This window comes from Trichechus manatus, unplaced genomic scaffold (genome assembly GCF_000243295.1).
Source record: "Trichechus manatus latirostris isolate Lorelei unplaced genomic scaffold, TriManLat1.0 scaffold00004, whole genome shotgun sequence".
Taxonomy (NCBI): Eukaryota; Metazoa; Chordata; class Mammalia; order Sirenia; family Trichechidae; genus Trichechus; species Trichechus manatus.
Genome location: NW_004443940.1, coordinates 34,364,856 through 34,389,965, shown reverse-complemented (window position 1 = coordinate 34,389,965; position 25,110 = coordinate 34,364,856). Strand labels below are relative to the sequence as shown.

General features: G+C 44.6%; 1 protein-coding gene across 1 annotated transcript in view; it reads right to left on the bottom strand.

Moving 5' to 3' along the window:
- The window catches only part of KANSL3 (KAT8 regulatory NSL complex subunit 3), a 46,676-nt gene extending 24,287 nt beyond the window's left edge, over positions 1 to 22,389 (bottom strand). Inside the window, exons 1-6 of the mRNA XM_023732007.1 lie at positions 22,336 to 22,389; positions 20,620 to 20,885; positions 17,673 to 17,843; positions 6,470 to 6,560; positions 6,151 to 6,336; positions 5,904 to 5,972 (exon numbers count right to left, since the gene is read on the bottom strand). Of these exons, the coding sequence (XP_023587775.1) occupies positions 5,904 to 5,972; positions 6,151 to 6,336; positions 6,470 to 6,560; positions 17,673 to 17,843; positions 20,620 to 20,834 (732 nt within the window). The 5' untranslated portion in view covers positions 20,835 to 20,885; positions 22,336 to 22,389. The remainder of the gene's footprint in view (positions 1 to 5,903; positions 5,973 to 6,150; positions 6,337 to 6,469; positions 6,561 to 17,672; positions 17,844 to 20,619; positions 20,886 to 22,335) is intronic.
- Positions 22,390 to 25,110: the final 2,721 nt, after the last annotated feature.

Genomic DNA, 25,110 nt, shown 5'->3' with positions numbered 1-25,110 from the left:
GTATTCCTCAAGAGCAAGATACAAATAAACAGACGGCTGACCGTACGCCTCCTGCCGCTGAAGGAAAACGGGTGCAATCCTTTGGGAAACAATCTGGTGATGTGCATCGACAGGCCTCAATTTATTCCTACCCCTTTCCCAAAGCATTCACTTCTGAAAACCTTCCCTAAGAAAATGCATCAGAAATGGCAAAAGGGGGGACAAAAAACCTTGTGTACAGAGACAAATTTACTCTCGACAACAATCAAAAAGTGAAAACATCTAGAGTATATAGTAAGGGAATGATTAAACAAATCACCCATATAACCTACATATTAAGGATTAGTTTCAAATATTTACAATAATTTATATAACAGAGAGAATTAATTTGTTAAAACGTTAAAGGTAAAACAGAAAATATAAAAATTATCTCTACTCAGAAAGAAAAAACTACAAGAAAATATGCCCAAACGGTAAGAGTAATTTTCTATGGAGTTAGGAGTGACGCTTTCCCTTAAAGGTTTCTGGATCTTCTAAATTTCCTCAATGAAAAATTCGGCATTTTTTTCTAAAACTACTGCCTTCAGGCTGTGGCACATTAAAGAAATCTCTTTCTGGGTCCAAAAGATCTTTCCTACTATATTGTGTATATTGTGATTTATACTCTAACCCATTTTTCACTGTCTACCAAAAAGGTGACCTTACAGATATGTAAATATAAGGTTCAGAATGCTGATGCTTACACTGAGAAGAAATATTCGTATCAATTCCACACTCTACTCACGGAGGAAGAAAGATTAAAACATGTTACGGGGAGTTTTTAGAAAAACAAAAAAAAGTTCTTGAGAAACTGGAGAATAAAAAGTACTATGGTTGATGCAGGTTGTGAATCCTGAAAGGCAAGAGCAGAAGCTGCCCTAGGCAATGACACGGACAGTGTTGTTAATTTTAAAAGGAGAGAGATGAAAAATATTTCTGCATGAGCAAACAGGCGATAGAACCGTGAGGCTCTCTCAGTTCATCTCAGGAACAAATACTTATGTAGGAGCTGCTGTTACAGGCACCAGGCTGGCACTGCGGAGTCTAATCTACAAAGGGGTACCAGAGACAAACACAGAACAAAAAGGGGAGGGGGAGTGGTTAAGTGTCACGAAAGAAGAGAAGCCATCAGGCCACGATTCCAACCATCTAGTGGAGAACGGGGAAGTGTAAGGGGCAATTTACACCTGAAGATGCAGCCCTTGACGTGAGACAGGCTCTGAAGAAACAGGCAGGAGGATTCCAACAGAAGAAGATGGGAGAGAGACTTCCCAGTCAGAGACACCAGCAAGAGGCAAGAACACACAGGGCTTATTCTAGGCACAGACGGGCTGAGGTCAAGGATTCGAGTAAGGAAGTAGGTGAGCCTAAAGCTGGTAACAAAAGCTAGGGGCAAATTGCGAAGAACCTTCAGCCACGAACTGGCCATTTCTACGTAACTTACTCCGTAACTGTGAACCACCCAAGACTTGAGGCAGATTCACAGAGAGTCTGATCTGAGTTAGAAAGCTCCATCTGGCACCATAAAGCCTTGAAACCCGCTGTCAACATAAAATAATCACAAATAATCAATCAGTAACTGGCTTCTCCACTTGGAACTGGGAAGACCCAGCTTCCCTGGCTTCCCAGCACTGCACCTCACTCAACTACCAAGAGGCCAGGGTCTGCACCTTCTCTGCAGCTTTACAACCACCTAATGGTTAACACCCACCGTGCCAAGAGCATGGCACTTTAAAAATAAAATAATCTCGCCGTCATTTATATCCTTTGGAAAACAACCAGAGTATTGGTTGTGAAGTAAACACCAGTATAGGAAATCAAAGTCTACGGCAGAGCCACTGTAGAGAGCGCAGCCCAGAGAGGACAGCGCCCCTCAGCCTGAGGCCGGTGCTGACTGGCAGCTGGCGCGTCCCCTGCCATCCCAGCTAGCCCGCGCTACACCCCAGCAGCACGGCTGAGGAGCACATCATGTGCACACCTGTCCAGCCCCCTCCGTGGTCTGTCACGTTCATAAAGCTGAACCGCACTCCCACGGGACGCATCCTGACAGTAACTCTGACGGAGAGGAAAGCTCCACCCACGTCACACGGGCCACAGCAGAGTGAGGCAGAGCCACCAGAGAAGTGAGACCCGGGGCACGTCCAACACTCAGCCCCGAGTACACTCACCAACGCTTTACTTCGACCACAGGGAGGGTGCTGTGGAGGACGTATCTAAAAACACTTACAGTACTCATGGGCCACCTTCTCTGCCCCCGGGGCTTGTCCTGACCCACACCCCCTCACCTGTGTCCACGCTGCTCCTTCCTCCCCCAGAGCTCAGGGGCCTCGCTGCGCGAGATGGCCCAGGTCTTCTACGGCAAAGGAGCAGCACGGGGGATGTCTGTGACTGTCTTTTCATGTTCCCTTCCTGACTAGAAAACGGGCACCACAAGGGAAGGGGGCATTTCTGTTCTGTCCACCCCAGCTGGGCATGTTCTAGGCACAAAATAAACATATGCTGAATGCATAAATTAACAACAAACTTCCTGCCATTAGCAATTGATCTGGTCCTTATCCATTAATGTATCTGGTCCTGAGTTTTGTTTTACTTCCACACTGAACCAGTCTTCTGTTGCTCTCTGACAAACTCAGGATCTTTCAACTTAAAAATATCACCATGACTCATCACCACTCCATCCCGTGAGTCAGTCGATGAGTACTACCAAAGGAACCACACACGCCGTCGTCAAGCCGATGCCGGCTCATGGCGGCCCTACAGGACAGAGCAGGACTGCCCCACAGGGTTTCCGAGGAGCAGCGGGGGGATTCCAACTGCCAACCTTTTGGGTAGCAGCTGGGCTCTTAACCACTGCACCACCAGGGCTCTGATGAGTACCACAACACTCGGTTAATTAGTAAAATTTTAGTTTGGCTCCAGCCTTCCAAACACAAAGTTCACCAACCGGGGGTGGGGGTGGGGCTGGCATGCACAGACCTTTCCCCATTGTCCCCACAGAAATTTCTTTATATTCACAGTGGCCTCAGGGCTTCACCAATCTTCCTTCTCTTCACCAAAAAGACCTGTTAGACAGATGAACTGGATATATTAACCATGACCCTCCCCACTCTAACCTCAGATCCTATGACAGAAAACGCCGCACCCCGGGGAAGGGCCTCATCTTGACTCTATCGCTATAAAGCAGATTAGAATTTAAGGTGGGCTCCACTCTGGTGGTTCTCCCATCTACAGGGATCTTAACACACACGACAGGGCGAGGTGAGCAGAATTACAGAATGCCAACTCTGGAAGCCGCAGGAAGGTAAAGAAATCACACGAGTGAGAAATGATGAGAAACAGAGACTAAACGCAGAAAGACCTCAACACAGACATTTAGCCTCATTAAACATAAAAAAATAAAGAGCAAAGTAAGACAGATGTTCTATCATCTATCATGTCACTTATGAGTGTCTGCTATAAGGCAGGTCATACTGGCAAACATCAAGAAGAGGTGCCGGGCACGTGCGGCCACGGGCACTCACAGACTGGTGACAGCATAGACTGGTGCAGCCTCTTCTCTCCAGGAAGCAGCCTGATAACCTGTTACCAATACTCCAGAAGTGCGAACGTCTTTACCTAACAATTCTACTTCTAGGAATTTATCCTAAGTTATTAAGACAAGTAAAAAATTATGCTTACTTATCATAGGGCTGTTTGCAATAATAAAAAACTTCAAACAATATAAATATCCTCAGGGAATTAGGTAAATAAATTATGGTACATCCAACAATGGAGCAGCCATCAAATGTGGTGATGTCCATACATTTATATTTACTGAATAAATAAAGCACGTAATAAAATGGTATGCATTATACGATCCTATTTATGCAAAACTATCTATACATATCTGAATGTATACGAGCAATCATTTTATGTCTAGGTGATGGGCTTTCCATTGATTTTCATTATCTTCTTTGTATATTTATGTAGCATTTTTACAATGAGCATGTTACCTTCGTAATCGAAAACAGCAATAAAGATGTTTTCATTTTGTTGTTGGTGGTTGCCATCAAGTCAATTCCAACTCGTGGCGACCCCATGAGTGCAGAGCAGAACTGCTCCATAAGGTTTTCGAGGCTGTGACGTTTTGGAGCAGATCGCCAGACCTGTCTCCCAAGGTTCCCCTGGGAGGGTTCAAACCGCCAACCTTGCGGCTAGTAGTCAAGCGCTTAACCGTCCGCACCACCCAGGGACTCTAGTTTTCATTTTAAGGGAAAAAAAAATCAAAGGTTCTCTCTAACGTGTTTTCAGCTGGGTAAAACATCTGGACATTGTTGCTGTTAGGTGCCATCGAGTCAACGACCCTGTGTACAAAAGAATGAAATACTGCCCGGTCCTGCGCCACCTTCACAATGGTTGTTACTGGACATCAGGGTGCTAACAAAGGCTTCAACCCCAAAGTCCAAGGATCAAAATGGAAGCATAATCCTCTGCCTCCAAAAACGCTGCCTGGGCAGCGGTCACTTATTCACCTAACGCAAAGGCCACTTACTCAGCACCAGGAAGGAAGCCAAGAAGGCCATGGGCAGCCAAAATGGAAGTGCCAACCACTACAAAGTACTGATTTGTCTGTTTTTACTTTAGAAAGCATGCCATCAAACGCTTCCACAAGGTACTTGATCTCTTCTGAGCCTCAGTCACCTCATTTACTAAAAAGAACAAGGCAATAATGGTCTTCCAGAGGGTTGCTATGAGTGTGAAATGAGCTACCTGCCTGGCACACAGAGCAAATGCTCCATAGAAACTACCAGAAATCGCATCACATGCATGCGAAAGCTGGCCAATGAATAAGGAGGACCGAAAAAGGATTGACACCTTTGAATTACGGCATTGGCGAGGTATGCTGAATGTACCATGGACTGCCAGAAGAATGAACAAATCTGTCTTGAAAGAAGTAGAACCAGAATGCTCCTTAGAAGCAAGGATGGCGAGACTTCATCTCACTTACTTTGGACATGTTATCAGTAGGGACCGTTCCCTGGAGGACTTCATGCTTGGTAAAGTAGAAGGTGAGTGAAAAAGTGGAAGACCCTTAACAAGATGGATTGACACAATGGCTGCAACAATGGGCTCAAGCATCACAAGGATTGTCGGCACGGCGCGGGACCAGGCAGTGTTTGGTTCTGTTGTACGTAGGGTCACTACGAGTCAGAACTGGCTCGACAGCACTGACAACAACAACTCGAAATAATCCAGTTTCCCATCTCAAAACAGGTAAGAAACAATGAATCTGAGAGAATTCTGAGTGTGGCTAAGAGGAAGCTATGAGCCAGGCAAATTATATTAGTAAGCTTCCTGCAACGAAGAAACGTTATTATAAAAAAAAAAAAAAAGTCAAGAACTGAATTGATCCAAGTTGTCTGAGGCCATTCTGTATTGAGCAAAACACTCAAATATTTCAAGAACTTATAGGAGTACTATTGTATTAAACAATCATCAACAGTTCCTGTGAGCTGTGTGCCAAATTCTGTGCCAAGCATTTTATACAAATTATCTAATTTTTATAAAAATCCTAGGTAGGTATAATTATTGACCACACCATATATAGCCTAGTACAACAACTAAAATCATAAAGAAAAACGGTTCAGCTTTGTGCAGTATTGTCTAAGCAAGAAAACGTAATAATACGTTTTACAAAGAAGCCTGCCAAAAACGATTAAAACCAACTGTTGCCACTGAAGCTCATCCCACGATGAGCAGAGACTGAGGCTTCACTGCACGTCCCTGCTCCAACCCCCAGAACCCTGCGCACCATGAGTCCTGCCCCCTTCTCAACACTCCTCCCTGCTAAGCCTGTCATCTCCTCCGTGATAATTCAGTTTCCTCTCCATCACCTCACCTCAGAGATGACTCAACCACAAGCTGAAGGTTTTCACGTGCCACACCTCATCCTGGAGACAGCGGGCTGAAGACATCTACACCAGAAGCAAACATGAAATGACGCCTTGTCTCCTATTTTTAATAGCTGACCTGTGAGCTTCAGTCATGCCCTCCAGTCTGACCAGGCAACAACCTTGCCCATCCCACAACCTGATCCCACAGGCAGAGGCTGGCTACTCGCAGGGGCAGGGAAGACACCAATCATAGCCTTACCTTCCCTTTCAGTGTCTGCAAAGCATCCAGGTAGGCAGCCAGCATGGGCAAACTCAAGGTCTCTACTAGGGTGGTGTGCAGCCACTGGATCAGCTTGGTGTCCCAGCTCACGCTTGCCAGAGCCTGGCGCACTCTCCTTGCACACTTGTCCACGGCAACACGGCGAAGCACTGGCTCATTGCAAGCCTGAAAGATGTGAGTAGAATTGATACAACATGAAGGCCACCTTGTTAGCAATGAGGAAGGAGGTAGCAAGTCAGTCAGATAGCAAGGGTTAAACTAGGAAGAACCCACCCTGGACAGACTGCTAGCATCTTACCCCTTCGTTGGCCAAGCGAGCAAGCCGGTCAGACTGCAAGGCTTTGAGGATCTTGTTGAATAGCTTGTTCTGGGCCAGTGTCCATCCAGTCCTAGAAGGGAAACTCCAAGGAATTAAAGTCAAACCCTGGGGACACTCATGTGTGTACATTACATGAAGAACAACATACCATACTGTTGGTTCCTATCATGAGAGAACATAACTTAGGAGTAGCTTAGTCTAAGACCACCGAGCTAAAACACAGAGACAAGATTCTGGTCTCAGTCCTACCAATGAATCACCTCAGCACTGTTGTTGTCAGGTGCTGTCGACTTCGTTCCGACTCATAGCGACCGTATGCACAACAGAACGGAACATGGCCCGGTCCTGTGCCATCCTCACAATCGCTGCTATGTTTGAGCCCATTATTGCAGCTACTGTGTCAATCCATCTCACTGAGGGTCTTCCTCTTTTTCACTGACCCTCTACTTTACCAAGCATGATATCCTTCTCCAGGGACTGGTCCCTCCTGATAACATGTCCAAAGTACATGAGATGAAGTCTCACCATTCTTGCTTCCAAAAAGCATTCTGGCTGTACTTTTTCCAAGACAGATTTGTTCACTCTTCTGACAGTCCACAGTATAGTCAATATTCTTCACCAACACCATAATTTAAAGGCATCAATTCTTCTTCAGTCTCCCTTATTCATTGTCCAGCTTTTGCATGCATACGAGATGACTGAAAATACCGTGGCTTGGGTCAGGTGTACCTTAGTCCTCAAAGCGGTATCTTTGCTTTTTAACACTTGAAATATGTCATTTGATTTCTTGACTGCTGCTTCCATGGGCGTGGACTGTGGAGCCAAGTAAAACGAAATCCTTGACAACTTCAATCTTTTCTCCATTTATCATGACGTTGCTTGTTGGTCCAGTTGTGAGGATTTTTGTTTTATGTTGAGGTGTAATCTATACTGAAGGCTGTAGTCTTTGATCTTCATCAGTAAGTGCTTCAAGTCCTCTTCACTCTCAGCAAGCAAGGTTGTGTCATCTGCATAATGCAGGTTGTTAATGAGTCTTCCTCCAATCCTGATGCCGCACTCCTCTTCATATAGTCCAGCTTCTTGTATTATTTCTCAGTATATAGATTGAACAAGCCTGATGAAAGGATACAACCTTGATGCACACCATTTCTGATTTTAAACCATGCAGTATCTCCTTGCTCTGTTCAAATGACTGCCCCTTGGTCTACGTACAGGTTCCGCATGAGCACAATTAAGTGTTCTGGAATTCCCATTCTTCGCAATGTCTTCCATAATTTGTTATGATCCACACAGCTGAATGTCTTTGCATAGTCAATAAAACACAGGTAAACATCTTTCTAGCATTCTCTGCTTTCAGCCAAGATACATCTGACATCAGCCATGATATCCCCCATTCCACATCCTCTTCTGAATCCAGCTTGAATCTCTGGCAATTCCCTGTCAATGTAATGCTGCAGCTGTTTTTTAATTATCTTCAGCAACACTTTATTTACGTGTAATATTACTGATACTGTTGGATAATTTCTGCATTCTGGTAGATCACCTTTCTTTGGAATGGGCACAAATATGGATCTCTTCCAGTTGGTTGGCCAGGTGGCTGTCTTCTAAATTTCTTGGCATAGACAAGTAAGTACTTCCAGCGTTGCATCCATTTGTTGAAATATCTCAACTGGTTTCCGTCAATTCCGGGAGGCTTGTTTTCCGCCAACGCCTTCAGGGAAGCTTGGACTTCTTCCTTCAGTAGCATCGGTTCTTTATCATATGCTACCTCCTGAAATGGCTGAACATCGACCAATTCTTTTTGGTACAGTGACTCTGTGTATTCCTTCCATCTTCTTTTGATGCTTCCTGCGTCGTTCAGTATTTTCCCCATACGAATCCTTCAATATTGCAACTCGAGGCTTGAATTTTTCTTCAGTTCTTGCACCTTGAGAAATGCCACTAAAGACTTCATTTGTGACTGGTCTTGATGTGTTGTTATAGTGTATATACTAACACAAATGTATGCTGAGGTGGTATTATTACATTTGTATTAATATATACACCACAACACATCAAGACCAGCCTCAAATGAAGTCTTTAGAGGGCTAGCAAAGTTATTTATTTACCTAACAGCTAAAATATCCTATCAGTAAATAAAAGTACAGCACCACTGCACAGACATATTTGAATTCGACAAGTTTTATATTTCACACAAAAAGGCAGAGAATCAGCAAGTACTTTTAATGTATCAAAAGGCGAGACTAGGGCAAGAGGCCTATTTAAACCAGCTTTAGGAACAAAAATATAACAGAAATATAACAAATGAGGTGGCTACTCTCCCATTCCCAATACTCCACCCAACACTCCCTTTTCCAAAGATTTTTCGCATTTTTTTCTGTATATTACACAATCAGCAAATTTATTTTTGAATGGCTTATCCCATATAAGTTAATGTTTTATTACCTGAGCAGATGACACTGACATACACACTCCTACCTTGTTTACTGACGGCTGCTAACCAAAAGGTCGGTGGTTTGAACCCACCAGCTGCTCCACAGGAAAAACATGTGGCAGTCTGCTTCTATAAAGATTTACAGCCTTGGACACCCTATGGGGCAGTTCTACCCTGTCCTGTAGGGTCGCTGTGAGTCAGAATCGACTCTACAGCAATGGGGTTGTTGGTTTCCAACTCCACTGCAAACTCCTTGCAATTAGAAACCCTGTCCTACTGTCCTTAAATCCATCTCATCACACCCAGCACAGTAGTCTGGAGCTTATTTAACCCTCCCTCCATCTTCATTACTCTGATAGCCTAACTCTGGCTGGTAATTCTCCTGAACATACTCAGAGAAAAGCAATGGAACAATAGAAGATGCTCAATCAATACCTGTTCACCAATTCTCCCTGGAAAATCCTGATAAGTAAGTTATTTTTCAGTTGAAGTGGATGCTAGCCCCAAGTGGGAACCTGGAATGAAATCAAGGCAGCATTCCAAACCAGCAAGCAGGACTGAGACAATCAGCTAGCCAACTGGAGAAAGAAAATCCAATCCCTACGCATCATTCTTTATGCCAAATAAATCTCAGATGGAATAAAAAGTTAAATCAATAAAACCATTACAGCTCCAGAAAAAAAACAGTGGTTTAAAAAGATGTACCTTGGAATGAGTAAGGCCTTTCTAAGTATTACCCAAAACCTAGAAGCAATAAAAGGAAAAGAGAGATAAATATACATAAAAATTTAACTTCAGTACAGGAAAAAGAAATGGTCATAAATAAAGTTGAAACACAGTGGAAAAATAACTGCTATTTCATTAAAATAGAAAAAGGCTCTAGAAAATTAATAAGAAAAAATACTCGAAAACAATAGGCAAAGAACATGAAAAGGCAGTTCACGAACATAGCATAAACAGAAAACCCCACTACAAAATTAAAGAAATGCAAATTAAAGTATTATTTTTCACCTATCAAATGGGTGAAAATTAACAACTTTTAATAATACCCTGGGTTCTGAGAGTAAAAAAATAGATCCCTTCATATTCTGTTAATGACAACACACATCAGGACAACTTTTGGGAAAGTCAACTGGGCAAGAAGAATCAAAAACCTAAGTCGGATCACGTCACTCCTCTGGGGCCCTCCAGTGGCTCACGTATCAGTTAGAAGCCAACAGTCCTTGCTGTGGATTGTCTCCAACCCCATCAGGCATGGCTGCTCCGTCACGGACTCTGCACCCCAGGCATGCTCCTTCCTGTTGGCTCTATGGAAACGATGCCCCCCCCCCAATCTCCTGCAGGTTGTCACCTGCCACCGAGGCTGTCCCCGACTCGCCCCCATCTCAAACCACAACACCCCACTCCAACTCCTGGATTCTCTAGCCCCCCTCCAGCAGTATCACCACTTCACATTCTATCGTTTTGTTTAGTCTGTCTCCCCTGCTACAATGTAAAGGGCAAGTTGGCAGGAACGTTCTTGGTTCTGTTCAAGTGCTACATCCCCAGTATGTAGAACAGTGCCTGGTACCATACTAGAGACTCAATAAACATTTGCTAAATAAACAAATGGATGAATTATGTGCATATTATACTCTAAGTTCTATAAACAGCTGGATCCAGATTCAAACTCTCACCATACTCAGCACATGGGTACGCAACGGCGGAGAGGTATTGAAACATGATGATTTAGGATTAACCGTAAATTGAGTGCTTCACCCCACCAGGGTGGTCAAACTGCAGCAGAGCTGCCTGGGACCAGCTCGACTTCTCTAACTTCATAATTGCCATCATTACCCCCACCCAAGATACCCTAATTGCTACAGGTCATCTAAGAACACCAACGACATAGCCAAGGAAGCAGCAGGAGAGTGCATACGGAGGACAAATCACCATTTATTATTCACTTTGTACAACTATCTCAACGTCTTTGGAAAGAGCAATTACACTCCAAAAAGGAGGAAAATAATGGTCTAACTTCTTTTCCTTCCATAAGATAAAATCTCTACCTACTACACGTCCAGCTTTTACAACTTACCACAATTACATAGGTAGTCTAGGAGAACCCTAGCTAGGAGTCAGGAGTCCAGGACTTTATCCCAGCTCTGCAATAAAGAGCTGCCTGTGTGCCCAGAATCTTCTTGTCTATAAAAAAGACATGGGCTAGACAATCTCTCAGGTTCTTGCAATAAAAAAGTCACTCGATGAGGATTAGCTATGATTATCAAGAAGTCCATGTGCTTGGCTGCTAACTAAGAAAGGCCTGGTGATCTACTATCGAAACATCAGCCGTCGAAAACCCTATGAAGCACAGTTTTTACTCTGACACACATGGGGTCACCATGAGTCAGAACTGACATGACGGCAACTAGTTTTATGATTACTGATGGGAGCAAAAGTTATTCTAATGACAGCAGCTGAAGTCCATGATTACAGAAACAGAATGAGGCAACTCTCTTCTTCAGAAGCAACTTCTATCTTCAGTTCCTTCCTTGCTAAAGCTCTTCTTAACTTCCAAGGTCTCTCAGTCTGTTGTAACGCCCTTGTAGGGGTACTACAAGCAGTCAGAGGTTTCTTGGGATTGTCCTTTTTCTTATTTTCACGTAGTTATCCTGGCTTAATTCCTGCTACTTCATCAAGAAGGAGTCGGGTTTTTTTTCTGGTTTCATATTCAGAGAGATTGTAGACTTAGAAAGTGGGTGTAGACTTAGGAAATGAGAGTGGAAGTTTCAACTCACTTACTGTTGGGACTCAGCATATCTTGGGACCAGGGCATGGTAAGGTTTGCGCAGACCATCAGCTCCAAACCACTGGTTCATAATCTCTTCTTTTTCTTTCACATTATGAAACACACAACACACTCACACAGGTAGCATCCCTCGTCTCAGGGGTGCTTGAGGATGAGGTGGTGGTGGGAGACAAACAGTACTGACACGTAGTTTGAAACAGCTTCTCTGGAGCTACATGGACGGACACATTTCCATATTAATACGTCTCTTTGTCTTTAATAACTGGTAAAGTTCTGCCCTATTGGTGGACATTTAGGTTGTATCTCTTTTATTGCTATTATAAACAGGGTTGTAGGGACCACCCCTTCTTGCCCCCCCATACACACACAAATAGACATACACACACATCTATTTATATCTTTAGACACTCGGGCAAGCATCTCTGTAGAAAAAATGTCTTGATGTGAAAATGAAAGCTCAAAAGCTGTTTTAAAAATTTTGATTTTCCAGTTCTGTGAAAATAATATTTATAAAGAACACGCAACATCTTGAAAGTGGTACCATACTGCAGCCTCACTCCATCAATAATGTTTTTATAATAACCAGGATGTTTAGCAACACATACAAGTTCTTCAGGTTCAACAATCTCTTGAGCTTTCTCAGCACCTACTGATCACATTGTAGACTTTAATTCCAAAAACAGAAAATGAGGTGTTATTTATTTATAAGGTACTCAGAGTATTTCCAAGATTATCGTGTTCTTTATTATACAACAGGATGTTCCCATATTTGTTTTTCTCATTCTATATTTACTCTGATACACAAAACGATGGGAGCAAGGAAAATGACGTGCACAGCCAAGGGCGTGGGGGGGGCAAGGAAGCTCTTTAGAAATTACTGTCATACACCAATGACGGCAGAAACCAAACTGCAAAACCACAGTGTTGAGAGTCTCAAATCCCAGAAAAACTTCTTAGGATTATTGCTGGATATGCTACAAAGTGATCTGAAGAACTGGAACACATTCTCTATATTTTGTCAGCTTCGTGGGAGGCTGGAAAATTAAGTGGGCAGAAAAAAAAATGATCTAATCCAAGATGAAGATAAACAGTATCCCAAAGATATAATTAAGGAAAAATATAAAAACAGGAGACAGAATTTTAAATACAAGCCTAAACAGTCAAACAGTTGACGGGAACTGTGGTGAGTCAACCGCCTCCCCCCACCCAAACCTATTCAATTTTCCTGAGTACAAAAATGCCTTTTCTTCATTTCTGAGATGAGATCAAATAATCCTGTGTTTTTCATGCTCTGACTGAACCTGAATGGTTTCTGGTCTCTGGCCCATCATATTCAAAGCAGCCAGATTTTTACACTGGTCTGGCAAAGTCTGGTGTTTTCAAAGGCAGTCATTCTTCCTGTGATACTGCTTCAAGAGAAACTAACTCAGTATTAAAATGTCTAAAGGATTTTTTTGGTATTTTTTTTTTTAAACTAAAAATTCGGGAGAGACAAAGAACATCGGAGACGCTGAATAGGTAACACTTCTCTCTTTTCGGATAATAAAAAATTCTTTGTTTAAACACTAGGACTAAGTAAGAAAGCGAGACAGAAAGAAACAGAGAGGGAGGGAAGAAAACAAACAACTCAAAGATCTGGACTCAGAATTTCAAACATCCAGCCTAAGACTTATACATAGATAGATACCCACAATACTGAGAGAGGTAACTACAGAAAATTTAGAAAAGGAGAGTAATTTTGGGGGGACTGGAATTCAGAAGTTCTAATTTCTAAGATAAGATAGCCTATTTTACAACACTGGCTTCTTTTACTAAAATGTTGGAAATGTCCAAAAATCCATTTGAGCAATGCTGAGAAGTATCATGTGTCAGGAACAGTTTATTAAATGTCTTTCAAAAGCTGTGTACGTAATGAATGTTGCTTTTGACAAACATCTGGGGAAAACAAACAAAACTGGTCCAACTTCTTTTAGGACTACTTCTCTGTGCCAATAAATTCATCATTTTCAAATATCATCTGAGTCACATGACGGTGGCATGCGGACACAGAACATGATCTAGACTGAGAGTTGGCCAACTTTTTCTACAGAAGGCCAGGTAGTAAATATTTAGAGTTTGAGGGCCTCATGGTCTTCGTCATAACTATTCAACTCTGCAGTTAGAGCACAAAAGCATCCGTAGACGATACACAAACGAATGGATGTCAGTGTGCACCAATAAAACTTTATTTATGGACACTGAAATGTGAATTTCATATGTCACAAAATATTATTTTTAATTTTTTTTCAACCACTTAAAAATGTAAAAACCTTTCTTAGCTTCAGGCCACATAAATAGAAGCGATGGGCGGGATTTGGCCCAAGGGCCATAGTTTGCCAACCCTTGATATACACAATTAAATCAGGTAGAGAGAAATATTTAAACTGTTTCATGAAATAACAGCAACTACTAAAGAAAGTCAGTGGAGGGGTGGTTAATTTTCTATACACAAAAAGTTATCCGAAGGCAGCTTCTACTGAAATAACTCAAGAAGGGGGAAAAAGCTCTATCAAAGGAAATTAAATTTCTGATCCCACAGATAAAGAGAGATCAGTAAGCTCCCTGGGAAACATACAGATTTCTAGCGAGCTGTCCGATAGTACAGGGAGTTCTTGATGTGGGAAACTGTAATTTTACATGATTTTATACAGGAAGAAAGGAAGCAGCAATTTAACAATCAAGTCAAGGGAACGAACGGCAATAAGACGATTATAATTAAAGCAGAGGGAACTCTAAGCCGAAACAGGCTGCGGCTCTAGAATTTGGGGCAAGGTCACAGAACGGTGACCTCTGAAACTGAAGCTGTAAGTATCACCAAATAATGAAATTACTATGCGCAAAAGTGACCTACCTGAAAAGATGGTTTGTAAGCCTGTTGCTAATGAGAGGACGCCTCCAAAATCTCATCAGACACGAAAACACACATAATCTGAGACAAACTGAGCTCTAATAAATCGTATCAATCTGTGGCAATGTCAGAACAGAAGGATGGAGGTCCACATGGAGACTGGAGAAAGACAAGTCAAAGACAAGAGTCCGTCAGTGTTTCTCTGCAGGACCGGGCAGCTGACGGAGTGCTCTGGCCCACTCTGTGAACCCATCCTACCTAGAGGAAAAATGGGTGCATCCAGGTGCTGAAGGATGGCACCTCCTGCACAGACCCTCCGCTCACATATCCACTTCTGGAAGAGAGTGGACTCCCAGACTTTCTGCTGGCAACGGCATGCTCCGGCCAGGCCACACCAGTGTTCTCATCTGCTGTGCAGTGATATCTCTCCTTATAAATTAAGGAAACCGGTATTCTTACGTATCATTAAGTCTCTGACGACTTTAATAAGCATGTATGAATAGTCTCTAAAAACCTTTTGACATGATCATGAGTGAATAAAAAAACATCAGGCAATTCTCCTGTGTTCCTTCTAAAATCGCAAACTGAGGACAAGGCAACGGGCAACACCACAGAGGTATAGACAGCTTATGAGGCCACTCTGGTCAACCACGACTTAACTGGACTTACTCTCCTTTTACTGCCAAGGGTACAGGAGTCAAGAACACTGCCTGGGCTCCAAAGTCAGGTTGCTTGGTTTGAATAAATCCCTGCTGCGCGACCTCCTAACTAACGTTTCTTAAACTCTCTGAGCCCAGCTTCGTCATCGGCAAAATAGAGATGAAGGGGGAGCATACCTCAGAGAGTTACTATGACAACTAAGAGATGATGTGTATGAAGCACTCAGCACAATGCCCGGCACCTAGAAAACTCTCAATAAATGGTAGTTCCTTCTTGTTACTACCATTGTGATTATCTTTTGAATTATTATTAGCTGCAACAATGATAATAAACCCTTTAGCCGAATTCACTGACGGTGGCAATATTCCGGTAGTTCACCTGCACTCAGCAGTTTTCCTATTTATCTGAAGCTCTGGAGCTTCTGAGGACACTACATCAACTCCAGTTCAACTCAAGACTCCAATCAACTTCTTCATAAGCCCTTAAACCAAGGTGTTCCTGTTTCAACGGCTGCTATCTGGATCACAGGAGCATTCCCGCTCAGTCTCATTCCTCACTTCCAACTAGACTCATAAATCATGCCAAATGCCTCAAACCTCCCTACTCTTATTCCTAACAAACTCTCTCTCTCTTCCACTATAGTAAAACAATAGCTCTCCAATGTTACGGCAAATTTACCACATACCAACTCCTGACATAAAGATCTTAGCATTCCCATGCACAAAGTAAACAAACTGCCATCAGGGAAATGCAAATCAAAACCACAATGAGATACCACTCACACTCCCTGAATGGTTATAATAAAGAAGATAATAAGTGTTGGCAAGGATGCGGAGACACCAGAACCCTCAGACACTGCTGGTGGGAATGTAAATGGTGCCATCACTTTGGAAAACAATTTCTCAAAAAGTTAAACATTAAGTTACCATTAAAAAAAAAAAAAAAACCCTATGCCGGTGAGTCGATCCGACTCACAGTGACCCCACAGGACACAGGAGAACTGCCCCACAGTGTTTCCAAGGAACGGCTGGTGGATTCGAACTGCTGACCTTTTGGGTAGCAGCCACACACTTAACCATATGACCCAGTAATTCCCCTTCTAGGGATGCATATCCAAGAAAAATGAATGCTCACGAATGTTTAAAGCAGCAGTATTTATACAGCCAAAAAGTAGCAACAATCCAAATGTCCATCAACTGATAAACGGATAAACAAAATACAGTACAGTAAAACCTGCGAAAGCCAGAACCCGTGTAAGGCAGAAACCTGTCAGAGAAAGACAACGCAACTATTTTCCACAATAGAGAGCGACAGAAGAGTGGTAAGACCGCACCCTGTCAGAGGCGGAAAACTTGCCAGACCTGGAAAAACAGGGCAGTCCTGTGGAGTTCCGGCTCTCACAGGTTTCACTGCATACGCACACGATGGAGTATTATCTGGCAATAAAAAGGAATGAAGTACTGCTAAAACATACATGGACCTTATTTTCATTATGCTAAGTGAAAGAAGCCCATCACAAAGGCTACGTATGATTCCATTTATAAGAAACATCCAGAATAGGTAAATACATAGACAGGAAGTAGGCTGGTGCTTGCCTAGGGCTGGGGGTGTGTGGAGGAAATGGGAGGTGACTGATAACAGGTACAGTGTTTCTTCAGGGGTGATGAAAATGTTATCAAATTGACTGTGGTGACAGCTGTACAACTCTGGGAATATACTACAAACCACTGAAGCGTACGCGTTAGACAGGTGAAATATGCGATATGTGAACATGAAGCAGTTAGACAGACAGGTAGACAAATAAACAAATGCTTGCCAAGTGTACAACCAGAAAGTGACCTGGAGAGAAAGGCTGAACCCGTGGGGGCAGCAGTCAGCACAGGGACACAGCCAGCCTGCAGCTCATGAAAACAAACCGAGGGAGCCTCTCAAAACCACAGGCTGCCAATCAAACGTCTGCTAGCTTTGCATGCGACTCCAAGACATTTTCACTACCCTAGGTTACAGAGCATAGAAACACAACATCTGAAACGTACACGTATTTAATGTTCACTTTTTTGGAGTCTGAGTGACCCCTCTATCGTAACTTATACTACATGAGCTACAGAGCTAGTCATCTCTATCAAATTTAACTCCTTTACTTATTCAACAAACATTTACTACATGCCTACTATGTGCCAGGCAGTGTCCTAGGTGTCGGGGACACAAAGATGGTTGAGACACAAGCCTTGCTCTCACGGAGCTCAGCGAATAGCAAGCTGAGAGTCACAACGCTGATAGTCAGGAGAACACTGTGACTCACAGGGCTGCAAACGAGACACGCTCCCAATGAATGGGTCTGAATGACGATGATGGTGGAAATCATCACGAGGCATGGCCTGTCGACCCCGACCAGTCCTGGCGAGCTGCCTACCTGTTGACGTGCTCCTCCCAGTCCTCCGGTGGGGGAGGGGCATCCGCATCGGTCCTGGCAAAGATGACATGTCGTTCACACTCGTTCATCACGCTGCGTGCCTTCTGATTGTCATAGAGCGGCACGGGAGTCGACGTGACTGTCTCTACATCTATCGGGACGTCCGATTCACTGTAGAACAGGTGAGGAAACAGGAACAGAAAACACATACTTCACACAACACAGGTGTATAACGATCATCTGGCTGCCAAAAACTATCTTTTTAACATAGTCGGCTTTAAATTTGGCATCAACACATTATAGCCACGAGAACATTTTAATCCAAAGTCACCTTTCCCACACCTAACTTGCCTAGATCTCTACCCTCTCTGACATGCTGGTATGTGCAGGAGCAAGAAGTCATTGAAAAATGAGTCTGAGTAAAATATACCAGAAATCTATTTAAAAAAAGACATACAGAATTCCAAAAGCAAAGAGGTGATTGTCTAGACCTGTGCTGTCCTACACGGTAGCTATAAGCCACGAGTGACTATTTAAATTGATGAAAATTAGATAAAACTTAAAATTCAGTTCCTCAGCAGCACTAGTCACATTTCAAGTGCTCAGTAAGCACAAGTGGCTAATGGCTACCAGACCGAACAGCACAGACATAGAATATTTCCATGACTGCGGAGTTTTGTTGGACAGCGCTGGTCTAGAGTTTTAAAATATTCACGCTAACATTCCCTTTCATTAGTGGGTTTAACTATAAGCTTATAAAAGCCTGATTGTCTAAGACAGATCACATGGAATCCAGACACTTTAGCTATTTAACTCATTTTGCAAGCAGCCTAGAACAAAAACATATAAATGACATCCAAAAGATTTTTCCTATTTTAAAAAGGTGTCAGCGAAACCCTAGTGCCATGAGGGCCCCTCCCCATGTCGTGAGATACCGCACCAACGTTGTCACTCTCCCCAAAATGCTATTCCAGACTGGTCTGTGGCTGTCTACCAAACTTCACTACAACTTTTTGACCCCGATGATCTTACTGCAACCATTCCCAGTGACTGGAATAATTACATCATTATGAAATGAAGTAAAATAATGGGGTGGTGGATGAAAGAGCTGATTATCTTCTCTATGCCAGACACTGAGCTAAGCGCTTTGAAATGTATGCCTGAAAGAGAACTCTGGATTTCACCATCCCAAACCTATCCTCCCTCAGTCTTCCCCAACTCATGACGCCACCACTCCCCAGCTGCTCAAGCCAGAAATCGGAGTCATCCTAATTTCACCTTTCCTCTTAACCTGGCCCCTCTTCCTAATTCACCACAGCTGGTCCTGTTGGCGCTTCCTAGGAAACGTACGTCAAGGCCACTCATCTCTCCATCTGCACTGCTCCCACCACACTCTGAGCTATCATAATCTCTGACCTGGACAACTTCAATGGCCTCTTAGCTGATCTTCTGAATTCTATTCCAGCACTCCTATAACCTATTCAACAAAAATCCAAAGCGATCTTTTAAAAATATAAACTGGACCTCTAGTTTAAAATCCTTCAATAACTTCTTACCACTCTTGGAACCGAATTCCTGCATGAGGCAGCGCTGCCACCTCCTCCCTGACCTCCCACTTATACCCCACTGCAGCCACATTCCAGCCACGCTGACCTTCCCAGAACATGCCAGACCCCGACTCTCAGGACCTATCCACTGAGACAGAGCCTACTTTCAAAAAAGAGGTAAGTGCCCAAGTACTGAAATACCAAGTCCACAGAATCTCACCCTAAGAAAATGTCATGAGATATGCACACAGAATTTCGGCATTGGCAAGAACAACGTAATACACAGTTAAGAGAAAAAGATTTCAAATTCTGTCTAAATGAGCTTTTCGGTTATGCCCCAGGTGAGAGACATCATGATTATGCTAGATTACTCCTCAAAGGTTCAGACCCAGTGCCCTGTACAACAACAAAAATCAACTGAATGCAGCCCTCATTGGGAAACAAAATGAAAATCACTATCCTACACGTGTTTAATACACACACACAGGATGTGTGTGTACTAAGGTTATGTGAGGGGAGGGGTCTAAGAAGCAGAATACATGATCTCCAGCCTCCAACAAACCCAAAGCCTGTGTCTTAAAGAAAGATTAAACACTGGGTCAGATTGAAAAAAAAAAAATTACAACTCTTCTTCCAAAAAGTTTATAAAGTATTAAGGACATGATTTAGTCATCAAAACAGAACATAACCAATCTTGAAATATAAGATATTAGAACTCCCTGAAGCTCAAAAGATTTGCCAAACAAGTTTATTTGGGCCAAATGTAATCACATCAAGTAGAAAAATTATGAAAATTCCTTACCCTGTAATGTGGGCCAGCTGAAAATACAATTAGACCTAAAAGGGTTTAGATTAACCCATGCATGGCATTCTGTAACAGGCTACTAACAAAGAGGGTGACGTCTTGAGGATTTGCTCCTCATCTTCTGCACATGAAGCCAGGATGCATTACCATACAAAGGCTGCTGGTACCTCTGCGGGAGCAAACCAGAGCACTGGGCGGAAAGGACGAGGGGTCTAATCCTGTGTGGCAATTTTTTCAATCAGCTCAGTTTTTTTCTTCACCAGTTAAATAATTCTCTTCAGTTCCTCCCTTCCATACAAGTCCTATCACCTAAACGGAATGAGCTTCCTGTTGCCCTGGGAACTTCTTGCTGCCCTAACTGTCCTCTAAAATGCACAGCCCCAGGGGAGAGACACATAACCACACCCCTTGTACACTGATGTCCACATTTAGGAGGCCCGATAGCCTTCTGTTGCTCACCAGAGACGCCTGAATTAAACACCCAAGTCTCCCGTACAATCTCCCCACGTCATCCCTAAGAAAATCCTCTCTAATCCCCACCACCTGATGACTGCCCGGTCAGGGCACCGCCCTCAGGAAAGAAGCCCAAACTCACATGGTACTTTCATGCTGCCTCCGGGGAGTAACAAAGAGCATGCGGGTGGGGCGAGCACTGCTGGCATCTGGGTGGGCACTCCATGGCTTGGCATAGCTGTGATCCAGGAAAACCAGGTCCAGCTCCCTCTCGTGCACTGAAAGCTGGAAGAGCAGCGAGGTGCCCATGCGGCGCGCAGAAGTCTGGAAGTCCCTCTCCGCACCCCGGTGGGCCATGTCCGTAGAGGGACCGCACTTCAGAGCATGGGTATGTGCATGCTAAGTCACCTGCAGCGAGAAGTTGCAGTCTGAGTCAATTCAAATATTCTACATTTGTCCCAACCTGAAACATCCAATGCATTTCTTACTTCTGTGACCTTCTACAGAGCCCTGGTAGCGCAGTGGTTACAGCCCTGGGCTGCTAACCAAAAGGTAGGTGGTTGGAACCCACCAGCCATCCATGGGAGAAAGATGTGGCAGTCCATTCCTGTACAGATGACAGTCCTGGAAGCTCTCTGGCACTGTTCTGCTCTACCCTACTGGGTCACCATGGGTCAGAACTGACTTGATGGCAGTGGGTTCAGTTTATTGGTCATAACTGAGTATATCCATCACACAGCAGACACGTTCCCACCACAGGGAGGGCTCCTGAGATCTCACCCCGCCCCTACACAAGACTGGCGCCATGAGCTCCTCCACACTCAATCTCTAGCAAACTTGCTACCTGGAAAGCTCAGTAACTCTGTTGTTCAGAGACCCCACACGGCAGACGCTATTCTCCTACGTGATGAGTGGGAAACGTTTTCCAACAAAAGAAATCACAAATATTAACTCTTCAGAAGCTCCGTGTGGGCGAGCATCCATCTACGTAGGTAGAGGTGAGCGCCCCTCTGCGGCCTCGAGGATCCTAATCCCAGCAAGGGCTCACATTCCTCCACAGCTCCTGTGTTACCTCACACAAAACTTCGGCAACTACTTCACAATGTCTAAAGTTTTTAAAATATACAAATGAGAGCTGCCTCCAAAAGCCTGTAAGAAGTTGATATCCCAGGAAGACCTTTCCCGGTATCCTCCTGGGCCTGAGGTAGTACCGGCAGACGGCCTGGTACTCCCGGTGCCCCTAGTGCCCCCTAGTACTCCCGATACCCCTGTGTTCTGGTATCCCTAGTACTCCCGGTACCCCTAGAACTCCCAGCACCCCTTAGTACTCCTGGTACCCCTAGTGCTCCCAGTACCCCTAGTACTCCCGGTGCCCCCTAGTTCCCCTAGTACTCCTGCTACCCTTAGTGCCCCTGGTACCCCCTAGTACTCCCGGTACCCCTAGTGCCCTGGTACTGCTAGTACTCCTGGCACCCCCTGGTACTCCCGGTACCCCTCGTGTCCTGGTACCCCTAGTACTCCCAGTACCCCTAGTACTTCTGGTACCTAGTACTCCTGGTACCCACTGGACCTCAAAAGGGCCTCTCTAGTAGGCAGAGGGGGACGACGTGACTCGGCCAAGGTCGCCGCGAGTTCGCGACGACGAGTTGCCGCCTGGACCCGCCTCCCGCCCCCCGGCCCCGTTCGGCGCCCGCGTCACCGGCCCAAGAGTGGCCCCCAGCCCAACACCCCGCCCGGCCTCTGCCGCCTGGACCCGCCTCCAATCCACAGCCCCCGCCCGGCGCCCCGCATGACCCGAGAGACTCCCGCCCGCGACCCCCAAGGACAGCCGCCGCGCCGGGGTCGGCGCTTCCCTCACCCGCAGTGGTGCCGCGCGCTCGGCCCGGGCCGTACCCCAGCGCGCGTGCGCGTTACCGCCTCCACGTCCCAGCGCCTCGGGGCGCCGCGTAAAATGCGGAAGAGGATCGCCTCCCGGGAAGGGAGGGGCGGTGAGCAGGAAAACCCGGAAAGGATATAATGCTGGCAACTTAGCCCTTTAAAGGATGAATGTATTTATTTATTTCGTTTGGAATTTTTTTGGTAATGCCTTGTTTTTTCACTAATGGAATGGATGCTGAATCAGTTTGTTGGTAGTTTTTTTATTATTTCGAAAAATGTGATGCCAGTTGAAAGCAGGCCATAAAAACCAAAAAAACCCGTTGCCATGGAGTAGATTCCGACTTATAGTGACCCTTTGGACAGAGTGGAACTGTCCCATCAGGTTTCCTAGGAGTGGCTGGTGGATTCGAACCACTAACCTTTTGGTTAGCAGCTCTTAACCACTGCACCATATGGATCCCATATTCGATAACGTACGTCACAAACAGGGTACATATCAGTCCCATGGCCCAGGAAGTGCATCACAAACTGTTTTCATCCCAACAAGAACTCATTTACTTGAATATTTCCAATTGCCAGTGTCCTACTTATCTAGTGCGACTATAACAGAAATACCATAACTGGACGGCTTTAACAAAGAGAAATTTATTTTCTCACAGTCCAGTAGGCTAGAAGTTTCAAATTCAGGGCTCCACCTCCAGGGGAAGGCTTTTTGTCTCTGTCAGCTCTGGAGGAAGGCCCTTCTCATCAATCTTCCCCTGGACTAGGAGCTTCTACGTGCAGGGACCCCGGGTCCAAAGGACAAGCTCTGCTCCTGGTGCTGCTTTCTAGGTGTTATGAGGTCTCCCTGTCTCTCTGCTTGATTCTGTCTTTTATATCTCAAAAGAGATATGGTAGATTGAGCCCTGCCTCATTAACATAACAGCTGCCTATCCCATCTCATTAACATCATAGAGGTAGGATTTACAACACAGGAAAATCACATCAGATGACGAAATGGTGGACAATCACACAATACTGGGAATCATGGCCTAGACAAATTGATACACATACTTGTGGGGGACACAATTCAATCCATGACGGCTAGTGTCCCAGTCATCTAGTGCTGCTATGACAGAAATACCACAAATGGATGGCTTTACCAAACAGAAATTTATTCTCTCATAGTCTAGGAGACTAGATGTCTGAATTCAGGGTACCAGCTCCAGGGGAAACCTTTCTGTATCTGTCGGCACTGGAGGAAGGTCCTTGTCATCAATCTTTCCCTGGTCAAGGAGCCTCTTACCACAGGGACCCTGGATCCAAAAGACGCACCTTGCTCCTAGCTCTTCTTGCTTTGTGGTAATGAAGTCCCTCTCCTCTCTGCTCGCTTCTCTCTTTTATATCTCAAAAGAGACTGACTCAAAATACAACCTAATCCTGTAGACTGTGTCCTGCTTCATTAACATAACTACCTCTAATCCTGCCTCATTAACATCATAGAGGTTAGGATTTGCAACACATAGGATGATTACAGCTGATCACAAAATGGAGGACAACCACACAATACTGAAAATCATGGCCTAGCCAAGTTGACACGTATTTTTCAGGGCACAATTCAATCCCTAACAGTCGCTAGGAGTCTGAATCGACTTGACATCATACAACAACTACAACCACAAGCACATAAGTGATTTACTTCACTTAATCCTCTCCACAAGGTCGTGTACTAGTTTCTATTATAGTCATTGGAGTTCCTGGGTGCCTCAGATGGTTAAGTGTTTGGCTACTAACCAAAACGTTGGCAATTCAGACCCACCCAGAGACTCCTCGGAAGAAAGGCCTGGTGATCTACTTCGGAAATATCAGCCACTGAAAACCCTATGAAGCACAGTCCTACTCTGCACACGTGGGATATCCATAGGTTGGAATAGACTCAGTGGTGTTTGGTTTGGTTATCGTAGTCATTTCCAGAGGGGTAAAGTATTTTGCCCAAGGTCACAGAGCTAATAAGTGGCAGTCTGGCTCCAGAGCCCAGGCTTGTGACCCCTCACAACTCCAATCCCCACCATGCCTATTGTTATAAGGAAACGTGTCAAGTGATAAGAGCAGGTACACAGTGAACCAGCCTTGGCCTGGGAGATGGGAAAGGTGGGCCTGTGACAGTGAACTCAAAGCTGAAAATAAAAGAGAATGAGGCAACATGGTGGGAAGCTGGCAGAGAAGCTCTCCAAGAGAAGGGGCAGCAAAGATAAAGGCCATGAGCAGAAAGGAGTGTGATAGCATTACAAAAAAAGAAAGAAAAAGCCAGGGCGGTGTAGCCAGGAAGCAGTGGTCAGCAAGAGAAGAGAGGTGCAGTTGGAGCCATAGAGCAAGGCCGGTACCTCCAGAGCTCCAGGGGTCCTGTTAAGAATTTGGCACTGGTCACAGGCTACTCTGTGGTGTTAACCTTCCTATATCTGTGTTTTGTGTAGAGATCCTCCAAGTCAGAAACTTTAACCTTCTTTGTACCCTCTAGAGAACATAGCCCCAAACCCGAAAAGCCCATTGCTGTCAAGTTGATTCGGACTCATAGCAATCCTATAGGACAGAGTAGAGCTGCCCCTATGGTTTCCAAGGAACGGCTGGTCGATTGGAACTGCTGGCCTTTTGGTGAGCAGCCAAGCCCTTAACCACTGTGCCTCCAGGGCTCCAACCCAAGAGCCAGACAAGGGGAATTCTAAAAATAATAGTGAAAGAAGTCCCAGGAGGGTAGCTCTGCTGCCGGGCTAGGGAG